This window comes from Monodelphis domestica, chromosome 6, assembly GCF_027887165.1.
Source record: "Monodelphis domestica isolate mMonDom1 chromosome 6, mMonDom1.pri, whole genome shotgun sequence".
NCBI lineage: Eukaryota > Metazoa > Chordata > Mammalia > Didelphimorphia > Didelphidae > Monodelphis > Monodelphis domestica.
Genome location: NC_077232.1, coordinates 108637359 through 108660105, shown reverse-complemented (window position 1 = coordinate 108660105; position 22747 = coordinate 108637359). Strand labels below are relative to the sequence as shown.

Sequence of the window (22747 nt, the reverse complement as noted above, 5' to 3'; positions counted from 1 at the left end):
AAATACTATCATGGTTTTCTCTTACCTTTCTTTATGATATTCCTTTCCTTCCATCTTCCCTACTCTCTCCCTTTCCTTTCCTTCCTTCCTTTTCTTTTGTATTGCCTAAGGAAGTAATGAGTTCCCCATTATTTGCTGTCTTCAAGTGAAGGCTGGATGACTGATTATCTGGGATGACTGGTTGTCTAGGATGTTGCAGAGATTCCTTGTTTAGTTTTAGCCTGGACTAGATAGCCTTTAATTTCCCTACAAACAGGCTCCACCATAGCTTATGGTCTTTTGCAGGGGAGATGATGAATTAATACACATGATGTGACTAGATAATGGTAAAGTACCAACATTTACATCAACTGCTAAGCAGTATGCCCAGGCTCCATTAAAAAACAAAAAAAAAGACGTGTGATTTGAACACATTTCCTTTAAGGGAATAGACAGTGTGCTGTGGTGTTGAGCACTGTTCTTAGATGACTAAAACTTGGGTCTAGCATTTTGTAGAGGTGTAATCCTCCTGGTCAAGTCAGTTTTCTCATCTATAAAATGGGGGTAATCGTACTTGTACTCCCTTCTTCACAGGAGTGTCATAAGGGAAAAAATACTTTGCAAACAGTGAAATACTGTGTAAATGATGTTAATCATATTGGCTAACCTTATGGTTGTGATTCTGCCATGAGAAGTTCAATCTTTGGGGTCCAGAAGCTTTTGGCTTCTTGGTTCCCTGTAAGATCTAGAAGAATAACACTTTAACTTTATCAGGTATTTCTGGGGACTATCCTATTCTTTAGGAACTGAATGCAGAGGATATGCTACTGAAGAGGAATGGCTAGAACTGGGAGGTTGGGGGTGTGTGGAATTAATAGTCCTGAGAAAATAAGCTTCAATCCTGTGTTACAATTTTGCTCTGAGCCTTGAAGGAATTGTGCAATTCCAAGGTCTAGAAGAGGTAAAAGTTCCCTTCTCTAACATAAATTTAGAACTGAAGAGGGGTCAATAATATTTATTAACAACTGCAACAACAGATCACTTTATTTATTTAAAAAATTTTTTTTAAACACTTACCTTCCATCTTAGAATCAATACTGTATCTTGGTTCCAAGGCAGAAGAGTGGTAAGGGTTAGGGAATGGGGATCAAGTGACTTGCCCAGGGTCACACAGCTAATAAGTGTCTGAGGTCAGATTTGAACCCAGGACCTCCAATCTCTGGGCCTGACTCTCAGTCCACTGAGCCACCCAGCTGCCCCCAACAGACTACTTTAAAGTTAGCAAGATACTGCCCATACAATGACTCCTTTGATCCTATCAAGTAGGTTTTGCAGGTGAGGAAACTGAGCCTAAAAGAATAAAAAAGCTAAACTATTTGGTTTTAAAACAAAGGCTCAGAAGTGACTCACCCAGGGTCACTTAGTTGGTTGTCAGTGGCAGGATTTAAACCTAAACCTTCTTGACTCCAGATCCTGCATTCCATACACTATACCACAATGATATCAAAGAATTATGTAGTTCTCCCACTGGTTATATGGATGAGGGAAGAGAGTCTGATGGAGGTTAAATGATTTGCTCACTGTCACCACTGTAGGAAAAATCAGAGCCAGAATATGAACCCATGTCCTTGGGTTTCAAATCCACATTTCTTCCTACCATGCTGCAATTTGTCTCTCTTTCTACAAACAAAAGTCACTGCATGATCTAGTTACTTGTGAAGAAGAGGAGCTTCAGTTGGCATCTTATTAAGCCACCATTTCATCGGTGCAAACATCCCACCCATTCATTTACATGCATGCCTCTATATGCATGGGAGGAGAGGCTTCCAGTACACATGCAGAATTGAAGAAATAAGCTTCAATGTTAAAAATAAAGACACAAGCCTGCCCCAAGAGCAGAGGTCATCTGCTGGTGGTTACTGTGAAGAGGGGGTCTTTGCTAAGCAAAGCAAGTTTTTCTATATTACTATTAGCACAGGCACTGCCACTTTCACACAAAAAAGCAGTGGAGGAGAAATTGCAATTAAATTTGCTATCAATCACACCTCTCAAGTGAAATTGATGTTTCATCAGACATTCCCTCCCCCCACCCCATTCTAGCTTAATCTAGCTCTTTTCTTGATTGAAGGTGTGGATTGTAAGAGCTCAGAAGATGAACTTTTATATGTTTTCCACATTTGGCTTTTTATATTGTTAATGGGTTTTATACCGTTATTAAGGTAGCACAGAGGCTAGCATGCCAGGAAAACCTGAGTTCAGATTCAGACTCAGACACTAGTTGTGTGACTCTGGAAAATTCACTTAATACTGTCTGCCTCCATTTCCTCATCTGTAAAATGAGCTAGACAAGGAAATGGCAAGTCACTCCTGTTCTTTGCCAAAGAACCACCCCCTACAAAAAAAAAGAGAGAGAGAGAAACAAAGAGTCAGACAACTGAAAATGACTCAACAAAATATCTTCATTACTTCTCCTTCAAGAGTTATCTAGATCTATTGAGAATTTGCCTTTCTCCTTTGAGTCCTGGTCCTGATTTGCCAGCTTACAAATGGAGGAGTTGGCTACATGGGCCATGTTGGTAGATATAATTTTTTTTAATAGCCATGGGAATCAGGGTTACTTTTTTCCATGACTAGATTTCTGAAATGATATAAAAGTCATAAAGTATAAGGATTCTGGAAGGCTTTGAGGTATATTGTTCCTTAACTGCTGAGCCTTTCACCCCTTGGTCACTGGTCACTCAGACCATTAGTAAAAGTGCCCTCTGTTCTCATCTTGGTTATTAAACAACTGATAATGACTTTCAGTCTCTATTGACCACATTGGGCACTTTTATTCATGGTCTCAGTTGCCTACTTGAGTTTCATTAAACTATTGTGAAATTTCCTTTTATCATTCTTAACTGCAGAGCAGAACAGGTTTTGGAGGTTTGGGGAGTAGTAGGGGAGGAATAGCTTTGTTTAATTAATCATGCATACCAACATGCTGCTAAGATCTGTTTTTTATACCTGATAAAAGCAGTGTAGGTACTACTAGCCCCCTCTAAACTGTAGCACCTTGAGACAAAACTGATTACATTACCCTAGTTCTGACTATTCTTATCTTTTCATGCCCCTTTTCACAAACCTTCTCTTCCCCACTCCCATACACACATAAACGTAATGCATTTTCATTTTGTATGTCTGGGAAAGAAATGTTATTTTGTAGTGTATTTTTTTCCAACCTCAGATTTTTTGAGTTGGTTTTCATGATAGACAGGTGTCCAGAAATCTATTCATGCTGAAGTTATATTAGTATCTGGATAACATAAAGCAGTAGCACAGAAAAATGATTGTTATCATCCTTCATAATGTATCATTTGTAAAATTCTTGTAATGTTTAGGAAATATTCAGTGAGCAAATTTCATTTGTGTGATGGTTTGTTGGTTGTTGTTTGGTAGCATCTTTCATGCAAATTGTTTTAAAATTTATTTCACAGAGTCTGTAATAGATATTAAGATACAGAGATCTGGAGCATAGATCGAGTGAAATTTTTTAAAGTGTTAATGCAGAGGTAGGAGGACAACTGCTACCCATTATGACTGACACTCATTAGCCTTCTTATTGACAGCTTCTGGGAGAACTTGGTGGAAGGATCCGAACTGCTTTTTCTCTTCTACCCTGTTGATACCTTCACAGCCAATGCCAGCATTCATAGATCTGGTCCTTGAAAAGAGAAAATTCCCAAGAGCATCAGTTTCCATTCTGTGGACTGTTTGGGAGAAGGAGATCTTGTAATGACAAAAAATGGCAGATATCTCAGATATCTCAGAATCTTGAGGGGGAAGACCATAGTAATAGATAGTATTTAGATAGCATTTTAAGATTTTTACAGATATATATTATACAGATTTTAAGATTTTTACAAAGATATATAGATATATACTATACAGGTTTTTAAATTTCACAGAGATATGTTATACAGTTATAAACTATACAGATTTTAATATTTATATATCATATATATACCATATTGATTTTAAGTTTTTATAGATATATTATATAGATTTTAAGATTCTTATATATTGTATATATATGTATTTATACATAAATCTCATTTGATCTTCACTAACAACTTTAATAAGCAAGGACTGCAGAGTCATTTCACCCCTTTTATTGATAAGGAAACTAAAATTGAGAGGTTGTACAATTAAGCTGTATCAGAAACTGTTATTTTCCTGATACTAATTCTGGTGCCTTTTCTTTCCTTTTTTAAAAAATAAACTGTTACTTTCTGTTTTGGTATCAGTTCTAAGACAGAAAAGCAGCAAAGGCTATGCAATGAGGATTAAGTGACTTGCCCAAGATCATACAACTGGCATGTGTCTGATACCAGATTTGAACCCAGGTCTTCCCAACTTCATGCCGGTGCTACCTAGCTGCCCCTTCCAGTGCTCTTTCTACCATACCTCAGGATTGTTATTTTTTTTTCCGAAGTGTGTTTCCCTAGGCCATATTTTTTCACCAAGATTCTCTTCATGGTGCATCTAATGACTAGAGTATTAGACCTGGGGACAAAAAGACTTGAGTTCAAATTTGGCCTCAGCCAGATACTAACTGTGTGATCCTGGGCAAGTTGCTTAACCTCTTGTTTGCCTAAGTTTTCTCATCTGTAAAATGCGAATAATAATAGCCTTTACCTCCTAGAGTTGTTATGAGAATCAAGTGAAATAATAATTGTGAAGCACTCAACACCATGGCTAGCACATAGTAGGTGCTGGCTATTATTCTTCCTTTCCCCTAACTCCTGATTTAATTTTCTTTTTTCCTTTCCTTTTGTCTGTCAATATTCCACTCCTATTGGGGCTAAAATGTCAAATCTTAATGTCGACCCTCGATCTGAATATTTTAAATAGGCTATAAAAAACAACCCACCTTTTCCTGATGTGCTGTTTGTGCTCCCCACTCCCCCAGAGATTTGAAGGCATTAATCTCTTGGTTTTGTCTCCTTTCCCCATGAAATCCTTCCCAGCGGTAGCCAGTCTGACATTTCTTTTACAGAACGCTGCTATTTTGGACTGATGGTCACAGAGACCTTCTCAATAACACGGAGACAAAGTGCTCTGCATAGCTGATAAATTATAAGCAGGCACTGCGTGTTAGCGTGATAGATTATTATAGTGGATGTGTGTGAGTCATGGTTGTTATTTTTGGTCAAAAGAATTGTGTGAACTTTTCTCCTCTATTTTGAGCACTTTGAAATGTGCTACTTTTTTTGTTTGTTTGTTTCCTGAGGTGTATGTCAAGGAATTAAGCACCACATCAGAATACTTATTTTCCAGTTTCCAGTTGTTGCTTTGGAGTCAAGGAGGTGGAAGGAGTGGAAAGGAAGGGACTTGACTTTGACAAACAATCGACCTTGTCAGTTGTTCAGAGATTCACAGGATACTAGACTTTGATCTCGAAGGGACCTTCCAGGTCATCTGGGACAGTTATCTTATTTTATAGATAGGGAGATTGAGGCTCAGTGAGAGACTCATCCAGTAAGTAAAGAGGAAGTAGAATAGCCAGGATTTAAACCCAGATTCTCTGCCTCCAAATCCAGGGCTTTTTCCAGTCATTGCTTTTTACATGGCTAGAAAATCATACATTTATCTGCTTGAAAGTGCTTCCTCCCCAACCTCCTGGGCATGGGATAGTTTTAGAGTTGAGAAACTTCTTGATCAGATTGCCATGTGATTCTTTTTGGGTAAATGTCTCATTTCCTTCCATTTTTAAAATTTAAATTTATTTACTTGTTAGTTACATTAACATACCCAGAGTTAGCTCCCTCCCTCCTCTCCTCCCATTAGAGAAGGCATCATTTGACAAAAAGATATATGCCATGTGATTTTAATTGACCCTTGTTTTGGCAGCTCATGTGAAGTCATCTGACTTATTTTAATGGATTCCTTTTCAACAAGCATGCAGAGTAGATAATAGTCAACAATTACATTACCAGGTCTCTACCTCACTACCAACTTTGACTTGTGTTTCATATATCACCAGAGTCATCTGTTAATGCATTTACTTGGTGCCTCTATCACTGTTCTATCTAAATACCCAGACAGTTTAATTAAGTTATTTCCAATTACCTAGGTAAGGGGAAATGATAGATTCTGTTATGTCTCCTCAATGGTCTGGACATCACTGATTAGAAGGTAAAAGACTGGGAAGGTCTAACATGAAAGCAGCTTTCTATGCCTTTCCTTCTAGGATTTAGGGGAAGGCACTGGCAAAGAAGGTGAATTTTACAGCATCTCCTCAAGATGGTGATGCTGAGATTCTCTAGGCTTGTTGCAGGTGGCAAATCCCTTTCGCTCAGGGGCTGCTGCAGCATGTTCCTATCCCAGGCGTGATCCCAGCCGTCACAGATTGTGCCTCTGTTCCTAGTCTCACCTCTGGGTAAATCACTTCATCTCTTTGCCTGTTTCTCCATCTGTTAAGTAGGGATTATGCTTGCTGCTGCTTTGCCTCACAGGAATAGTATGAGGATCAGTGAGATAATGTCAAGAAAATGTTTGGGAGTTCTTTGGGGGGAAAGGCATATACACTGGACTCTTGATAATTGTGCTCAAGGGGGCTGAGGAGTGGGAAGGAGAGGAGGAATGAGGCTAAAGTAAAGTCATAGATAAATAATCCCCTAACCTCATTTCAGACACTGGCTTGCACCTCCTCCATTTTCTCACTCCCCCAAGAACAGCACTTCCATTGAGTTTGGGGTGGGGAGATTGGCAAGGGGGTGATAAGATGCTGCTAATGAATAGTGGAAGAGCTCAAAGGGATGGAATGTAGATGATCCAACCCTTTATAACAATAGTACATTACAGCATTAAATGTTTATTTTCCCATTTGTATGACTACAAATGTCCAATCAGTGCATGGCCATCCGCCATTGATTCTTCAACAGACATCATTTAAACAAACTTTCTATATGGGAAACGTAGCTGGTTCCAGAGATAAAAAATAATTAAGAGGAAGAAGTAAGGTGGCTCAGTGCATTGAGAGCCAAACCTACAGATGGGAGGTCCTAGTCAAATCTGGCCTCTGATGCTTCCTAGCTATGTGACCCTGGGCAAGTCCCTTAATCCCCATTGCCTAGCCCTTACTGCTCTTCTGCCTTGGAACCAATACACAGTATTGATTCTAAGGTGGAAGGTAAGAGTTAAAAAAACATAACTAAGACCTTATCCTTAAAGAGAGAAGGAGGGAGAGAGGAGATTGAGATGTAAATAAATCAATATAACACCAGATTGAGAATGGGGAAGTCAAAAATAGAGGCCCAGACAAAGTACTCTAGGCAGATTTCAGGAAAGAGAAATTACTGCTAGATTGTGGGGTAGGAAGAGTCTTGGTAGAGGTGGTACTTGAGTTGGGCCTTAAAAGAAGATGGAAACAGATGAGGAAAAAAGCATACCAGGCATGAGGATGGCCTGTGCAAATAAGCAGAGACAGCTAGTAGAGCAGATTAGCCAGAACACAAGTTCCATAAATGGGAATAATACAAGATTGGAAAGGAAAGTTGAAAGCCAGCTTATGGAAGACCTCAAAATCTATGTTGAATGGTTTGTATTTTATCCTATAAAAAAATGGGCAGCTGCTGGAGAATTTTGATTATAGGAGCAATATGTTCAAAACTGCTTTAGGAAGATGATTTGGGCAGTTGTATAAAATATGTGGGGCAAAGAGAAATTAGAGACAGTCCAATTAGGAACCTCTTATAATAGACTAGGAGAGAGGTAATGAGGACCATTGATGGCCAAGTCAAGGTCATTGGGAGTCCAAATTGGCCTTGGAGGAAGAGATGCTTATTTTTTCTTCTTTAATGTTGATCAACAGGAAAGGAAAAGAAGCCTGGAAAGCAAAGATGGCCAAGCCTCAAAAGCATTCAGTCTTGTTCTAATGGGACTGTAGAAATCTTCAGAGTACCAAGTTTAATTGTCACTGTCAAATTTGCGTTGAGGATAATTAGCTAAGTTGTCTTTCAGGCAAAGTGCAGAGCATCTGAAGGAACTTTTGGAAATAGCTCATTGCTCACTTTGTCTCTTTTGCTTCTTATTTTTCTATCTGCAAAATGAGGGTTAATCTTCCTCATGCCCCCATCATTTTTTTTACCTCATGAGACTCACCAAAATTATTTGAGTTTAGTTATTAGTATCATAACCCTCTACTAAAATGGGACTGAAAAATGAGATCCTATTTAATAATAGTTAATTGAAAATATTATACATAAAAATTGGATGGCAATTTCTGTCTGCCCTTTGAAAATACCTTGTATTCCAAAGAACTCAATAGAACTCTGTTCATTGAGCTAGTAATCTTCACAAATAGGTAGGACACAGGCATTATTATCCCTATGTATTCAGACTTTAAATGTCGTCACTTACTATTCCAGGTCCCTCCTGAGACCTAGGACCATTAGTTTCAATCTTGGCCTCTTGCCTTTGTTCTCTCCTCAGAAGGGTGGTATTATTAGTGTCTGGCATGAGGATTTGTCAGGAGAAAGCTTTTGAAATGGAGCTTCCTAAGGGTGGAACCCTGGCTTGATTCTGTCTTAGGTTCTCTGGTCAATCTAATCATCCATTCATTCACTCACTTTCTTAAGTGCTCACTAAAAATACAGCCCAGGACTAGACATTGGGAAGGGATGCTAAGGAGAGGTTTCTATTGCCAGTGAAATTAGAGACACACAGGAAATGCTTAGAGAACAGAAACAAGTTACAGTTAGTAAAAGGGGAAATTGTCTAGTGTATACAGTATCAGAGAAGGCTTCTTGGAAGAGAAGAACCTTGAGCTGAGTCTTGAAGGGAATATTGAATATTGGATGGTGGAGAAGAAGCAGAAATTCTAAGCAGGGGTAGCAGAATGAGCAAATACATTAAAGGACACTAGATTTTGAGATGAGAAAACCAGGGTTTACCTCCTGCTTCTGCCACCACGGCAAGAGTGGTATAATGAAGCCAGTGTTTGAGACAAATTATTCTGGCATCAAGTTCAGGAGCAAATCATTCTAACTTCTCTGGGCATCAAAGTCCTTATCTGTAAAAATGCAGATGTTGGATTAGATCATAGTTTTTTAAACTATGTATTGATACATTGTATCGAATATATTGTGTGTGTGTGTATATATATATATTGAGTAATGTCTTTAAATAATTGAAGGAAATGCTAAATTTCAGTTAGAGATTAGTGAAGCTAAAAGATGTATTTATTTCCCTTCCACATTTATGGACCTCCTGAAATCTATTTCAAATATCCTGTGAGCCCCAAGCAAAGAACTCCTGGACCTATAAGGTCCCTTCTAGCTCTAAAGCTTTTATCTAGCATTCCTAGGGGGACTATTAAGCTGTAAGCATGTGGCAGTATTATGAAAAGAGCATCTAGCATTGGGAAAGAGTAGGAGTAATGATCCAGTTATATTGGTAAAAATAGCCATTCTCCAAATCATTGCTAAAAGCATTCAGCAATACAGAGACAAGCACAGATTCCTGGGGCCTTGAATGCTAGCCTGAACAATTTAGATTTGCTCTGTTAACAATAGGGAGCTATTGTAGGATCTTGAGGCAGGAGTGGTATAATGAAGCCAATGTTTGAGAAAGATTATTCTAGCAACAGGGTAAAGAGGGAGTGAGAAGAAGGAAAATAGACATCTGGGAGACCAACTATGGAATGAGCTGATAAAAAAAAAACCCTTGGATTCTGGAAGGGTTTTTATCCTATCATCCTTGTAATTCTAACACTTGCCACTAGCATTGGGCCAAAAATTTCATGTACTGCAGTACTAAAGAGGATCCATATCTGTATTAAATGATAGTGAAAATACCTATTATTTCTAATAATAATAAATAATATTTAAAATAACATTCAATGAGGAGTTAGGGCTTCTAAATACCCTGGACCAAATACTGGTCTTCAGTATACACCTTCTCAATTCCACTTTTAAGATCCCATAATATTGAATCCTTTTATTAAATAAATATAATTTTCACATTTATTCCATATTATTTATTTGGTGTTTTTTTTAAAGTCTTGCAGCCCCACCTTGCTTTCCTGTGTTCAACCCTGGTGACTTTTTTTTTTGCCTGGCCACTGGTCCTCAGGGCCCTTCCGTGGGCATTTATTCTAATGGAGTTTGTATGGTCTTGTTTTTCCATGCCCACAGTCATAAAAATAATACATTCTTGAGCTTATTCACTCCTTTATTTCCAATTGTGTTTCATAATGCGCTGATACTTCCAGGCTAATCTCGCACAACTATTGAGTGATTCTCGGGACCGAAATAAACATCTGGGAGAAGAAATTAAAGAACTTCAGCAGAGACTTGGAGAAATACAAGGGGACAATAAGGTACTGTAAAAGCTTCCCCACATAATTGTGGGTTGGAGTTTTATGTTCGGAGCATCTGAAAAGTATAATGCTGTGTTTGTTGGAAATTTGTTTATAGATTTTACATTTGCAATGAAAATTCACAGTTTAGCATTTCTTATCTTTATTACATTCCCTTTTTTCCACCGTTTGCCTTCTGTGTTGCTCAAAAATATTGTCGCAGCCCAGTTCAGAGGTTTCATTATATTCAACTTAGTGGTGGAAGAACCACATTGTGGTAGAGGACAAAATAAAACCTAAATGCTGTACTTGGTTGGTCCCTCCTCTCTGTCCCCTTCCCCCTTTACAAATAATGGATTTGTGGCTCAGATGATTCGGAATTATTCACATTCAGCTTAGAATTTTAAGCAGTCATCCTACTAATTATGTTCACATAACCAATTTATTTTATTACTAAATTTGGCAATTTGTATGGAGCATTGCTCAAAATCCACTGCTCGGCATTAATCAAACTCCCCTGTTGGCAACGTTAATTATAAAATATGAACTCATAAACTCCAAACTAAATGTGTGCACTCACAGTCCTCGCTAAAGCTGTGCACACAAAAGTACAATTGAGAAAAGGTTGCACGTGGAAGCTCTTGAAGTATAACTAGCCCCCAAATATTGGCCATTTTTGGCAGGATGCTTCATTTCCAATCCATTCCAAAGGCAACCTTTGCATCAGATTTTTTGCATAGGTATTTGTGTTCATGAGACAATCTTACCAATGTTCTGAAAGACAGATAACTTTGGGGGAGATCTCACCTATGCACATCAAATTCCTTAACAGATAATGCTTCGAGTTGTAGTGGTCCAGGCTCTACACTGGCATTCTTTAAACTGGTAGCATTCCTGACTTGAGAGGCTAGATCTGGGAAAGGACTTTCTGTTGGGAAGTCTTTTTCATACTAACTTTCTTACCAAGTCTTTGTCCCAGCCCCACTATCAAACATGCCTTTGTGGCTTAGCTATAAAATGAGAACTCAAGCCGATGCTATAACTCAGGGAAGAGAACGAGAGAGGAAATATTTATGAGGAAATACTGGCATTCACATTTAAGCAAAACAAAAACAAAACCAAGACTTCTGTGAAATTAATACACATACGCATAGAATAAGGGGCAAAAGGCTGGACCAAACTGCTTCTGACATGTTAGATGATGCATTTTTAATAAATCATTTACTGTGATAATGTAGCTATATGCTTAATAGTAAGAACAAGTCATTTTTTTTCTCTTTTAAAATTCTGACGTTCCATCTTAGAATCAGCTGGTATTGGTTCCAAGGCAGAAGAGCCATTAGGGCTAGATAATGAGGGTTAAATGACTTGCCCAGGGACATACAGCTAAGAGGTATCTGAGGTCAAATTTGAATACAGGACCTCCTGGCTCTTAAGCGACTGAACCAACTGGCTGCCCCCACAACAAGAGATTCTTAATAACAAAGCAATGCTTTCCAGAGATTTGAAAATGTGTAGAAAACAAAACAAAAACACTTCTGGTCAAAATATTAACTGAATCTATTTTAATGCCATGATTCTACTCCTCTGTCATAATTTACTAGTATTTCTTTTATATTTTTTCATTTTCTTTTCTTCTTAACCTACTTTTTTTTGAGTATTGTTTTCTGCCTCACTTTTCCCCTCATCCTCCCCTCCTTCCCCCTGATTTTTTCATTCCTTCCTAATTCTGGTATGTTTGGTGTGGGCTTTTGTGTGTGGCCATATTTAAAGAATTTGGGGGTTGTTTATTTAATACATAAATTATATGTGTGGCCATATTTAAGGAATGTTGGATTTTGTTTCGGGGTCATGAGGAAGTGTATATAATAAAAGGTAGCACCTTTTTTTCACATTTGCTTGCCCTTCAGATCTTCCTTTCACTTGCTGGCTACATTTATCAAATTTTTTACCTCAGGGTAGGAATTTCATGACTCATATTCATGGGTTGAGAAGCAATTAACCTGCCAAAAGGTACAGGGAGAATGTTATAATCTTTAGCAGACCCCATGTACCATTCGTGCCTTCTCTTCCCCCAAACTAAACACAATTAGACCCCAGGATTCTTTTGATTCTCATTTGCATCTAAAATGATAGGTCTGGTTTTTATTTTAAGTTATATGTGATGTGAGCATCACAGGCTCCCCTTGAGTCCTTGGTTTGCAAAACACACATAAGGCCAAACCAAATTAGTCACTTGATAATGGGCAGCAGCATCCCCCAAGAATGCAGAAGCCCAGTTTTGATAGGTGGTCCAGCCAGAGCAACAATAAAGGTTTGGATTAACCTTGAGATTAAAAGCCAGGGTATCAGTCACTACTGGATGCTTAACCTATGCTTGTCAGATTTGCTGAATTTAACTATTGTCCCTTAGGTAATAGGAGAAAAGACTTTCTTGGGGGAAGGAGAGGTAAGACCAGTCAGTTCTTTATGGTGCATGTGCCTGTGTAATTCCATAATTCCAATGGGTTGGCAAGCCCAACTAATCAAAGAAGCTAGCCTGGGACCTTGAGAAGTTGCTCAGGGCTGAACAGACTTACTGATGATGAACTAGAAAGATCAAAGGGTAAAGATCCCACTCTTGGAATGGTTCAAGCTAGTTAAACTCAAACATACTAAAGTAAAATGTTGTTGGAAATAGTTCTTCACTCTGATTGGAACCCAAAGGACCTCCTGCCTTATTTTATGGGTGATAGTTAAAACAGCAGATTTTTATCTCAGCATTGCCATTTTAACTGACGACCCTTATCTATATTTTGGGAAGCACAGATTCTAGATGTTAAGTACATTTAAAAAATAAGGTGATGGAAAATTACTTGCCTTGGATATTTTAGGGTAGACTAATTTTTCCATTTGTTCAGCTAGAGCCTTGTAACCCTACAAGCCATAAAGCATCTCCAAACAGCCTCTTGAAAGATTTGTTGCCCCCTTAGCTTATGAGCACTTCTCACAAGAATAGGGGTTTGTGGCTTAGGGGTCTGCCCATGACTGAACACCATTTGCCGACAATTCAGACCAACTTCCAAGAAGGATTTGGAGTTCAGCACCAGTGCCACATTCCCTTATTCTCATCCCTATTGCATGGTATGAGGCATTTAAAAGAGAAACCTAGTTAGTCACCATCCTCTTCCTTTAAAGTTATGCTCTTCAAAGGTTAATGAGGAAACACAAAGCTGACTCCTCAGCCAAATGTGGACTGTAACCTCCACAAATCACCACAGGGAAACCTTTCTGAGAATTGCCAAGGGCATTGTTCAGAAAGAAAGAAAGAGCTATTATGTGAAAGACTGGAAGCCTCAACTTCCAGAAGAAACCTAAGAGGAGTCCATAGGTATTTTATAGTTGTATTATGATCCTGCATATGGTGGCCAGATTATCTAGTTACCTGTCTGGTACTTCATAATCCACCAAGCTTCATAGAGAACGATGGCTTGAGGTAAAGGAAGAGACAAGTTTTGATAGAATTCCCATATGCTAAGGAGGACTTGTTTGATACTTCCTCATCTACCAGTCATAAGAGTGAAAGATGAGATGGGAAATAGAAGAAGGCAGAACTTGGGAGAATGGAGGCACAAGGGGAATAACACAGGCTGAGGGTCACAGGCATTCATTTGAGAATCACTAAGTAGGAACTATATATATATATATATATATATATATATATATATATATATATATGTACATATATATGATTTTCTAATAAATAAGGCTAAAAATTATTTTGCCCCAGATAGAATACTGTAGTATAAACATCCATCTTGGAATAGGAAGGAACCTGTGCAAGTAGTCCACCAAAGATTAGAAAGATTTCATTTTTCTTTTTTGATTTAAATGTGTTGATCTAAAGTATAAATTGGAAGGCACAGAGTTCTCTTTAGTTATCAACATAAAGAAAGCAGTGAAATTGGGAACTAACTGGGCTCTGACAGGTATAGACCAACTTCTTCATCACTCTTAACACTGTTATCTTCACACTGATTTTTCCTCTGCTTGGCTGCTTTGATTTTGAGTTCCTGAAACTGTGTATGCATTTAATACGCCCCTTACAGAACGTGCACTTAATAAGCTATACCAGGAGAGGCAACTAATGTGCTGATAGAGACAACTCATAGTTGTTTATCCCATATTTTTTCTTTTTTGTTTTTCTCTTTACTTTAAAGATTGTGGCATTTTGGTGCAGAATACCAATAATCCAATCTCGAGTTTGCAAAAGCCAGGAAATGTAAGCATTAAGCCTCTGACAATGTCATACAAGATTTTCTTTGCCAGCTTTTGTGAATTTAAATTTAGCTGTTGTGATAATGCATAAACATAGTGTTTTGCATTTAATAATGAGTTTTATATTGCACCAGCTGACAGTCTTTAAGTGTCCTGATTTTATCAGATGTTGGCGCAGTAAAGTGATAGTGGAGTGGTACTTTATTGACGTGTGGTTCTCTGATTGGCTTAGAGAGTGAACTAATTAACTTAAAACCATGTGCCAATAACTGGAGTCCAATGGGAGTACAAATGACTAATTAAAATATAGTTTGTTAAAATAGTACTCAGCTGTAAATGTTTGTAATGGCCCTGGGGTTATATTCAAAGAGTACCTTGTAAAGAGTTCCACTATTAGTTGTAAAAGAAATTAAGGTTTTCTAGCCTGCATGAAGCCTGAAAGAGACACTTTGATGAAAATGGAGGTCACTTTAGGGTACCATATAAATTAATTACAAAGTGCTGAAATAGGCAATGAAAAGACCACCTTCCCCTTCCCATCCTATATTATGTAGCTTGTTTTCCTCTAGAGACATGTGATTATGAACCACAGGCAATGCAGAATTAGTTGAGAAATATTTAGCCAGTCCAAAAGCCCTGACTAGTTAAATATCTTCAAGCATTCTATTCTATTATATACTCTATATAATATAATACATATGATAATATAGTATGACATACTTTATTATACTAAGATAAATTCAATCTTAGCATATAGTTATGAGGAATAAAATGTCCCTTTGTTCAAACATCAATATGTAATCCCAAGCTACGACATACTGTGATTCTTGAGTATTTTATTTTAGGACCATAGATATAAACCTGGAAGGAATCTCAGAAGCCTTTTAACTCAATTGTCTCATTTACTGAGGGGTAAAATAAAGCCCAAGGAGGTTGAGGGACTTGTCTATGGTTGTTTGAAGAGTAGACTATGCAATTGTGATTCCCAGGTCTTCTTACTCAATTGTCAGTATTCTTTCCATTGTAATCTAATGACAGAATTCCATGTTTGGAATGTGAATCTTGTTTTATCTTCCATTGAGGAGTACAGCCATACAAATATGCCAACAAGAGTATAAGAAAAGAAAAACTAGAACATAAGGTGAAATTTGTATAAAGATTTTGTAAATGCTTATATGTTTGTTTACTTCACCCTAAAAAATGAGAATATTGACTCTAACATTGTGGTCCTTGTTTCTGTAATCGTTTGTGTCCCTCTTTAAAAATCCTATTTTCTGAAGGAAGGTTGATTCTCAAACAGTTATGATTTATGTTTTTTTCTTGAACAATGTTGCCCCAACTTTTCAGTTAAGAAAGTAAAAATGCAGGAAATAATAAAGCATCTTTCAAATTGCCCACTTAAAAGTAAGGAAATAGAGAAATTACAGTTTTGAGAGAACTATGAGCTTGTTTGGGACCACATGTACTATTTGAATGTAATTCAATGAAACAAAATGGTACATTTGGTTAGAGCATAGGGAATGGGTAAGAGGAGAAAAGGGATCATTGGGTAGAAGTTATGGGAGATAGGGTGAGGATAGTGTGGATGTAAATTAAAATCCCATTGATATATTTTAAGTGGCCAGTTCTTCTGTCTAAAATTCCAACTGGAATATCCTAAGTGTCAAAGAATTTGAATTTTTCTCTGCTGGCTATTGTTGATCCTTTTAAGTCAGTTGTGTCCTATCTCAGGACACACGTTTTAAAAAGGAAACTGGCAAGATCCAGAGAAGAGTAACAGAGGAAGGCAGAGGCATGGACAGTAGGGCATGAGGAATTTGTGTAGCACAGCATCCCTCACAGATGGATGTTTCCTAAGTGCTTTCCAAGGCTGGGCACACTTGAGGTGTGCCACTCTAACAGACACAGACAGGTGCTGCAGGGAGCAGGAATGGGAGGAGGAAATAGATACCTGCGTGCTCGTTATTAATGACAACTCCTCAGATTCGTATGGTCTTTTCTCTTTCTCCAAATTCTTTCACACACATTATCTCATTAAATCCTCACAACTACTTTGGGAAATAGGTAAGGCAGGTGTAATAATAGTTATATTAATAGTAATAAGACCTCAATAAAAGTGATTGGTATAGCACTTTCAACTTTATATGAAGCACTTTCCCATCTTTTATTTAATTCCATCATCACACCAGCTATTTGGGACCAGGCCATTTGATAGACTTGGAAACTGAGGGCCAAAAAAAGCCACATCTTGCCCACTGTATCAATGACAGTGTCAGCACTGGAATTCAAATATCCTCCTTCCTAGGGCACTGCACTTTGTCCTGCATCCAACACCTATCAAAATACTTTCTCATAGTGCCTTTTCACTAGACCATGTTTTTATGCAATATCATAAGTACTCCAAGCAGCTTGGAAGTACAACTAGTCTTGGTCTTAAGTCCCTATGACCTTATTTCCAATCTTGCTTGAGATATTTGTTAGCTGTGTGACCCTGGAAAGTTACTTAGCTTCTCCTAGTCTCAGTTTCCTCATCTATAAAATGGGGACAGTAATAGTGCCTACCTCTTAGGGTTGCTGTGAGTAAATGAGATAACATATGCAAAGCACTTTTCAAAACTTAAAATGATATAAAAAGGCTAGCCATCATCATCATCATTATAATTATACCTAGGATTCATTCAAAATATTTATTGTTACCAGTGATCAGCAACTTTGTCAAATGAGAGGCTTGGAAGAGAGTCCTTCGCTACACTAGCTTTCCAGGAGCCTCGTGGTCACCACATAGATTTCTACATTAGGAAACAGTCTTGATCTACTAGTTGGCAACAAGAAAGCCAGACTTTGGTTGATCTGTGTTTTGTGTATGTATTTATTGACTGTTCTGTACCTCTTCTGGTTTCTAATTGGGTCATTCAACCCTCCACAATCTGCAGGCTGCCTTTCCAGCTTTATTTTCTATATGCCTCCCTTTCATATGCTCTCTTCCAGTCTAAGTGGTCCACTAGCCACTTTCTGCATGTGTCCTCTGCTCTTCCTGCCTCTGTACTGACACATTTTCTCTCTTGTATCTCCAACATGTCCCTTGCTCATCTCCATCTATTGAAACTCTTCTCTATCTCTCAGGTCCAGCATCAGTGCCCCTTTCTGCATGAAAGCTGTTCTGGTCAGTTATGGGTAGACATTATTCCTCCCTCTTTGAACCTCTCACCTACTTTGACCTCTCCTTTGTATGATTATTTCAGAGAAGATTCTGATCCGTTAAATACCTAGAGCTTTGGGTAGTTAACTGGAAGTCTCATAGGAAGGGAAATTCTTTGAACCACATGAATGTAAGTGTTGGGCTGCCCACTCCCGATAAATTATAAACTTCTCCAGGCACTGACTGCATTACTTAATCTTTGTTTTCCCACCAACTAACACATATAGAGGATACTTAATTCTGGGTTAGAAAGCCTTTTTTATAGGCATTTTAAAGTAGGCATTATTGTCTGCAATCCACCAGTAAGATTGTCATTATGAGAAAGATTGGCACACACACACACACACACACACACATACACACGCACATACACACACATGCACTCACGCACACACAAGTAGAAGCTGGATATTTGCTCAGTAGGTTACAGATGCAACAAGCACTTTTTTCATTTGTTCTTCAGGGGAAGTTGAGTTGTGGGCTGCCACAAATCTGGACAGCACCTTACCCTGGAAAGCAACCATGACTTGGCAATATGGGATTTTTGCCTAACCTGTTTTATGGAGGCTGTCCAGGTGCTAACAGCTATATCACTCATGTTACCAACTTGGCCCTCACTTTTCAAATAAGTATTTCAGGTAGTCAGAACTTGAGTTTTAATAGCCAATATCACATGCGCTTTAAACATCAAATGATTGTTAACATATTTATTGAGGCTTAACAGCCATACAAGTGTATAAAAGATGGCTCCCTTACATGAATGTCAAACTTCAATAAACATGTTTAATAATTAATTGGCATTAAGCAAACATAAGTGTCTGAATCTAAATTAAGTGTTCATTGAAGCATATTTCAAACACAGTTGAAACTACAGTAACATGTTGTTATTTAAAGTCCAGCCTGTCAGGGGCAGCTGGGTAGCTCAGTGGATTGAGAAAGGAAGGAGAGAGGGAAGAAGGAAAGAAGGAAGGAACGAAGGAACGAAGGAACGAAGGAATGTAAAGCAACTTCTATAGTATGCAATAAATGAACCATGGCTAGATTTTAGCTCATTGACTAAAAATTTCATTTTTTAATGGATTGCATGTTTCAAATGAGTAAGCCATGTTATATGAAAACCAAAAGCAGCACAATCAATCTTCAGCTAAATTAAGAGAATCTGAGTGTGTAGGACTCAGGAGGCATCTTCTATGTTCTACCCTGGTTAAACCCTGCTTGGAGTACTCTGTTCAGTTGTGGGCATAAGAATAAGCTAGAGAGCATACAGAGGAGGATTTCAAAATCACAGATTAATAAGATTGTATTTTTAAAGCTGGAAGGAAGCTTGGAGGTTATTTCTTTCAAACTCTTCATTTTACAAGTGAAGAAACTAAGGACCAGAGAGGTTGGCCAAGGTCATAAGGCAGCAAGTGGAAGAACTGATATTTGAACACAGGTTTTTGAAGTCTAACGTTCTATCTCCTTCTCCAAGCTGCCTCTGTGAGGTTTGTTGGGAGCCATGGAAACAATGGAGAATAAAAGACTGAAAGGAGACGTATTGGCTATTGAAGTATTTGAAGGGCTTCTTTGTGGAAGAAGTTAGATTTCTTCTATTTGGATTCAGAGGGCAGAACTGGGACTGAAATCTTGAGAGAGGCAAATATAGGCTTAACATAAGGATTAACTTCCTAACCATTAAGCTTATCCAAAAATGGGAAGAGCTACATTAACAGGTGATGAGTTCCCTGTCACTTGAGATCTTTAAGCCAGTACCTAATGCCCACTTATCATATGTTGTTGGAGGATTCTTGGTCAAGGGGGGGTTGTCCTGGATGGTCTTTCTAATGTGGAAATTCTGTTTCTCTATTTTACTGAATTTACTGAAGTCCTACTCTAGTGCCTCATTTTGAGGTAGAGGACTAGATTTTTGAATATTTTTGAAGGTTTTGGAGGACAAGCCTGGTGGGTCCTAGCAAAATGAGCAGATTTTGAACATGGGTTCAGCAATGGATTTCGTGTTTTTCACTTGAAGATCAGCCTAGCCAAGTTCAATGATAGTTATCTCTAGAAGTTTGTGACCTTCAAGGGAGTGGAGTACCCACATGATCAAAATCAGAGGTCTTTGACATATGTGTACATATATGTACAAAAAACACTTTTACTATGAATAATATTTTACAACAGGTTAGTGGTCAATACTAGATAAGGTGGCTAATGCTCTATATATAGTACCAACACAATCATTAGAAAAATCATCCTTTGGGCTAAACATGTTAGGTTGCTAAATCTGTCTTGAAAAATTAAGCCATCTGATGACTAAGCTTTTGTACTTCCTTTCTGGGATCTCCAAGCCACATGCTGGCCATCTCCATTCCAACCAGCTTGCATCCTAGCTATCATTCTACTGTCTCTCCCCACCAAAAACTTGTACTCTACCTCCCAAGATACCAAGATCTGCCCAGAACCAGACCTCTAGGCACTGTCTGGCCATTTCCACCTCCTCACTATCTTTCTACCTTCTCTTGGAAGTATTGCCTTCTCCAATTAGAATATAAGCTCTTTGAGGATAAGAATTGCTTATTTGTGTTTGTAGCACTTAGTTAATATAAAAATGTAGAAAGAAAGCAAGAAAAAGAAAGAGATAAATACAGACAGACAGATCAATAGATAGATTTTAGATGAAGCCAATATATCATCAGAAGTGTGTTCATACTTCAACTGGACACTATCTAGTCAGTAGCTTATAAATTATCTGACTATTTTCTCGTGTTGATTATTTGCTGTATATAACCTACCAGATGATTTTAAAGAGAAGCTGCTTGCAGCTGCTAAAATGAGGTCTCTTCAAGAAAAAAAAATCTGTCTTTAGGAGAAGCCAGAGTTTTATCTTTTTTCTAAAGTAAGCAAATAACCTTCCGTCACACAAATAACATATCCTGGCAAATTAAAGGGAGCTCAAGGAAGTGGGAAATTCCAAATAACAAACAACTACAGGAAGTTAGGGCTTGAAAAGATGGAAGAGAAATGTTTAAAAATCCCAAACATGTAAGCTTATAATAAAACACAGTGCAGTGACTTTACATAAAGAATTTTTATAATTCACTGAATGTATTTACTATGGCTTCGTGGAATAGGCAATAGCTCTCAGCTTCCTCCAGGCTTTAGATTAGAGCCTTGACCTCCAGCAAACAAATTGCAATGTTTCGAATTTCCTAAACTCCACTGCCTTTTACTGTGTTTGGATCAAACTTGTTTGTGCATTGGTGTCACAGTCCAGCAGTACTAAACAGTAAAAAACAGCTAATGGAGAGAAGCAAATAAAATGCCTCCATGAAAATGAAGAGGCATTGTTAGTTGGTTAAAAATTTATATTATTGTTATTTTTTGTAATCAAAATGCAAATATTTCAGATCTTCATGTTTTATATTGAGATTTTACTCCATATTTGTTTGCTTATTAGTTGAAAGTATAAGTAAGATTTCAGTAAGAAAAAGGATATATTTAAAATCATGAAAATGAAGAGAACTCTTTGCCCAATAAGCAATTGTTTAGAGCTCACTGAAGCTGCTTTAATTTCCCCCTTGTCGAGATGGGGAAGCTTGGTAGCTATTATTTGATGCTTCTTTTCTGACCATATCCATCACATCCCCTGACTCCTCTACTCAAGGAATTGCCCCCACTGATTAGACAGAAAATTGTGTTACCTTAAGGGTCAGGCAATGTTAGAGATTTGTTTTTTTTGGGAAAGAAATACATTTTTCAACTCTCTTTGCTATTTGATGGTCTTGGAAACAAGGTATATAAGGAAACTAATGCTCAGAAAGAATGATAATTTTACAAGGTCATGGGAAGTAAATAGAAAAGCTGAGATTTTTAGCCATATATTCTGACTTCAAATCGAGTGCCCTACTTACCATTCTACAACTCAATAAATAAGATTTAGTTTTCTTCTTATCCCAATCATTGACTTTACTTTCTAGGTGGCAGGAAATTTCTTTTGTCTTATTTCTCTGCCCTTATAAAAATTCCTGGTACTTTCTGAAGTACACTTAAAGAAATGTTTCATTGATACCTTTTGTTAAGCATCATAGTCATTTATTAAACAATTCTTCCCTCTCCCCACTTCCATCAACCCTTTCCTTGTAGCAAAGAAAAATAGTTGATCAGAAAAACCTCATGTAGTGACAGATTATACAGCATTCTATCCTAGTAGTTCTTTCACCCCTGTACAGGAGAAAGGAGAGAATTTTTCATTGTGCAGGAACATCACTGAGTTTTCAGTTATTCAGAGTCAATGGAACATACTTTCTAAAGTTTCTGCTTTGGTGTTGATGATCTCTGATTGAGATTTGTTCAGTTTGTTTTCTCTCTCTCCCTTTTTTCTCCCCAATGGAAATCACAGCTCCTAAGGATGACGATAGCAAAACAGAGACTAGGTGATGAAGAAATTGGAGCCCGCCATTTTGCAGCCCATGAACGAGAAGACCTGGTTCAGCAGCTAGAGAGAGCTCGGGAACAGGTAATCATGAAGAAACACTAGTTGGTAGGGAATGTGGCCACTCTTAGCAGAGACAGAAAGGAGAACATGCACCCATTGTCCATTAGAAGGTGTTATTTGTTTTAGATTGTAAATGACAGGCAGTGGGGGCAATATAAATTATATATTCTGACTGAACCCTTTTCTACTTGCCTTTATATATTCTCTTCCCACCTTGCCAAGAGAGCTTCACATTTCCATTTTCCAGCAGGTCTGTTGTCTAATACAGGAATTACCAATCACTAATTACTTGCAGTAGACTTTGCATGCTATTGTTATAAACACAACTGGCAACTTTCCCTCCCGGGACTGCTCAGGGAGGAAATAAAATGTGACAAACCAGCTTAAATTTGCAAGTTTGGGCTAAAATGCTGAGCGATGCACCTTCTACCAACTCTCAGCGGGCGGAGGGCCCTAGTTATGGAACTGCCATGGGACCCTAGACTTCATTTTC

General features: G+C 38.0%; 1 protein-coding gene across 4 annotated transcripts in view; it reads left to right on the top strand.

The window, feature by feature from the left end:
* CCDC149 (coiled-coil domain containing 149) overlaps window positions 1-22747 on the top strand; it is a 145154-nt gene that overhangs the window by 74777 nt on the left and 47630 nt on the right. For all 4 annotated transcript variants that reach the window (XM_056802474.1, XM_056802476.1, XM_056802477.1 and 1 more), the window contains exons 4-5: window positions 10235-10342; window positions 22159-22275. In XM_056802474.1, the coding sequence (XP_056658452.1) occupies window positions 10235-10342; window positions 22159-22275 (225 nt within the window). The remainder of the gene's footprint in view (window positions 1-10234; window positions 10343-22158; window positions 22276-22747) is intronic.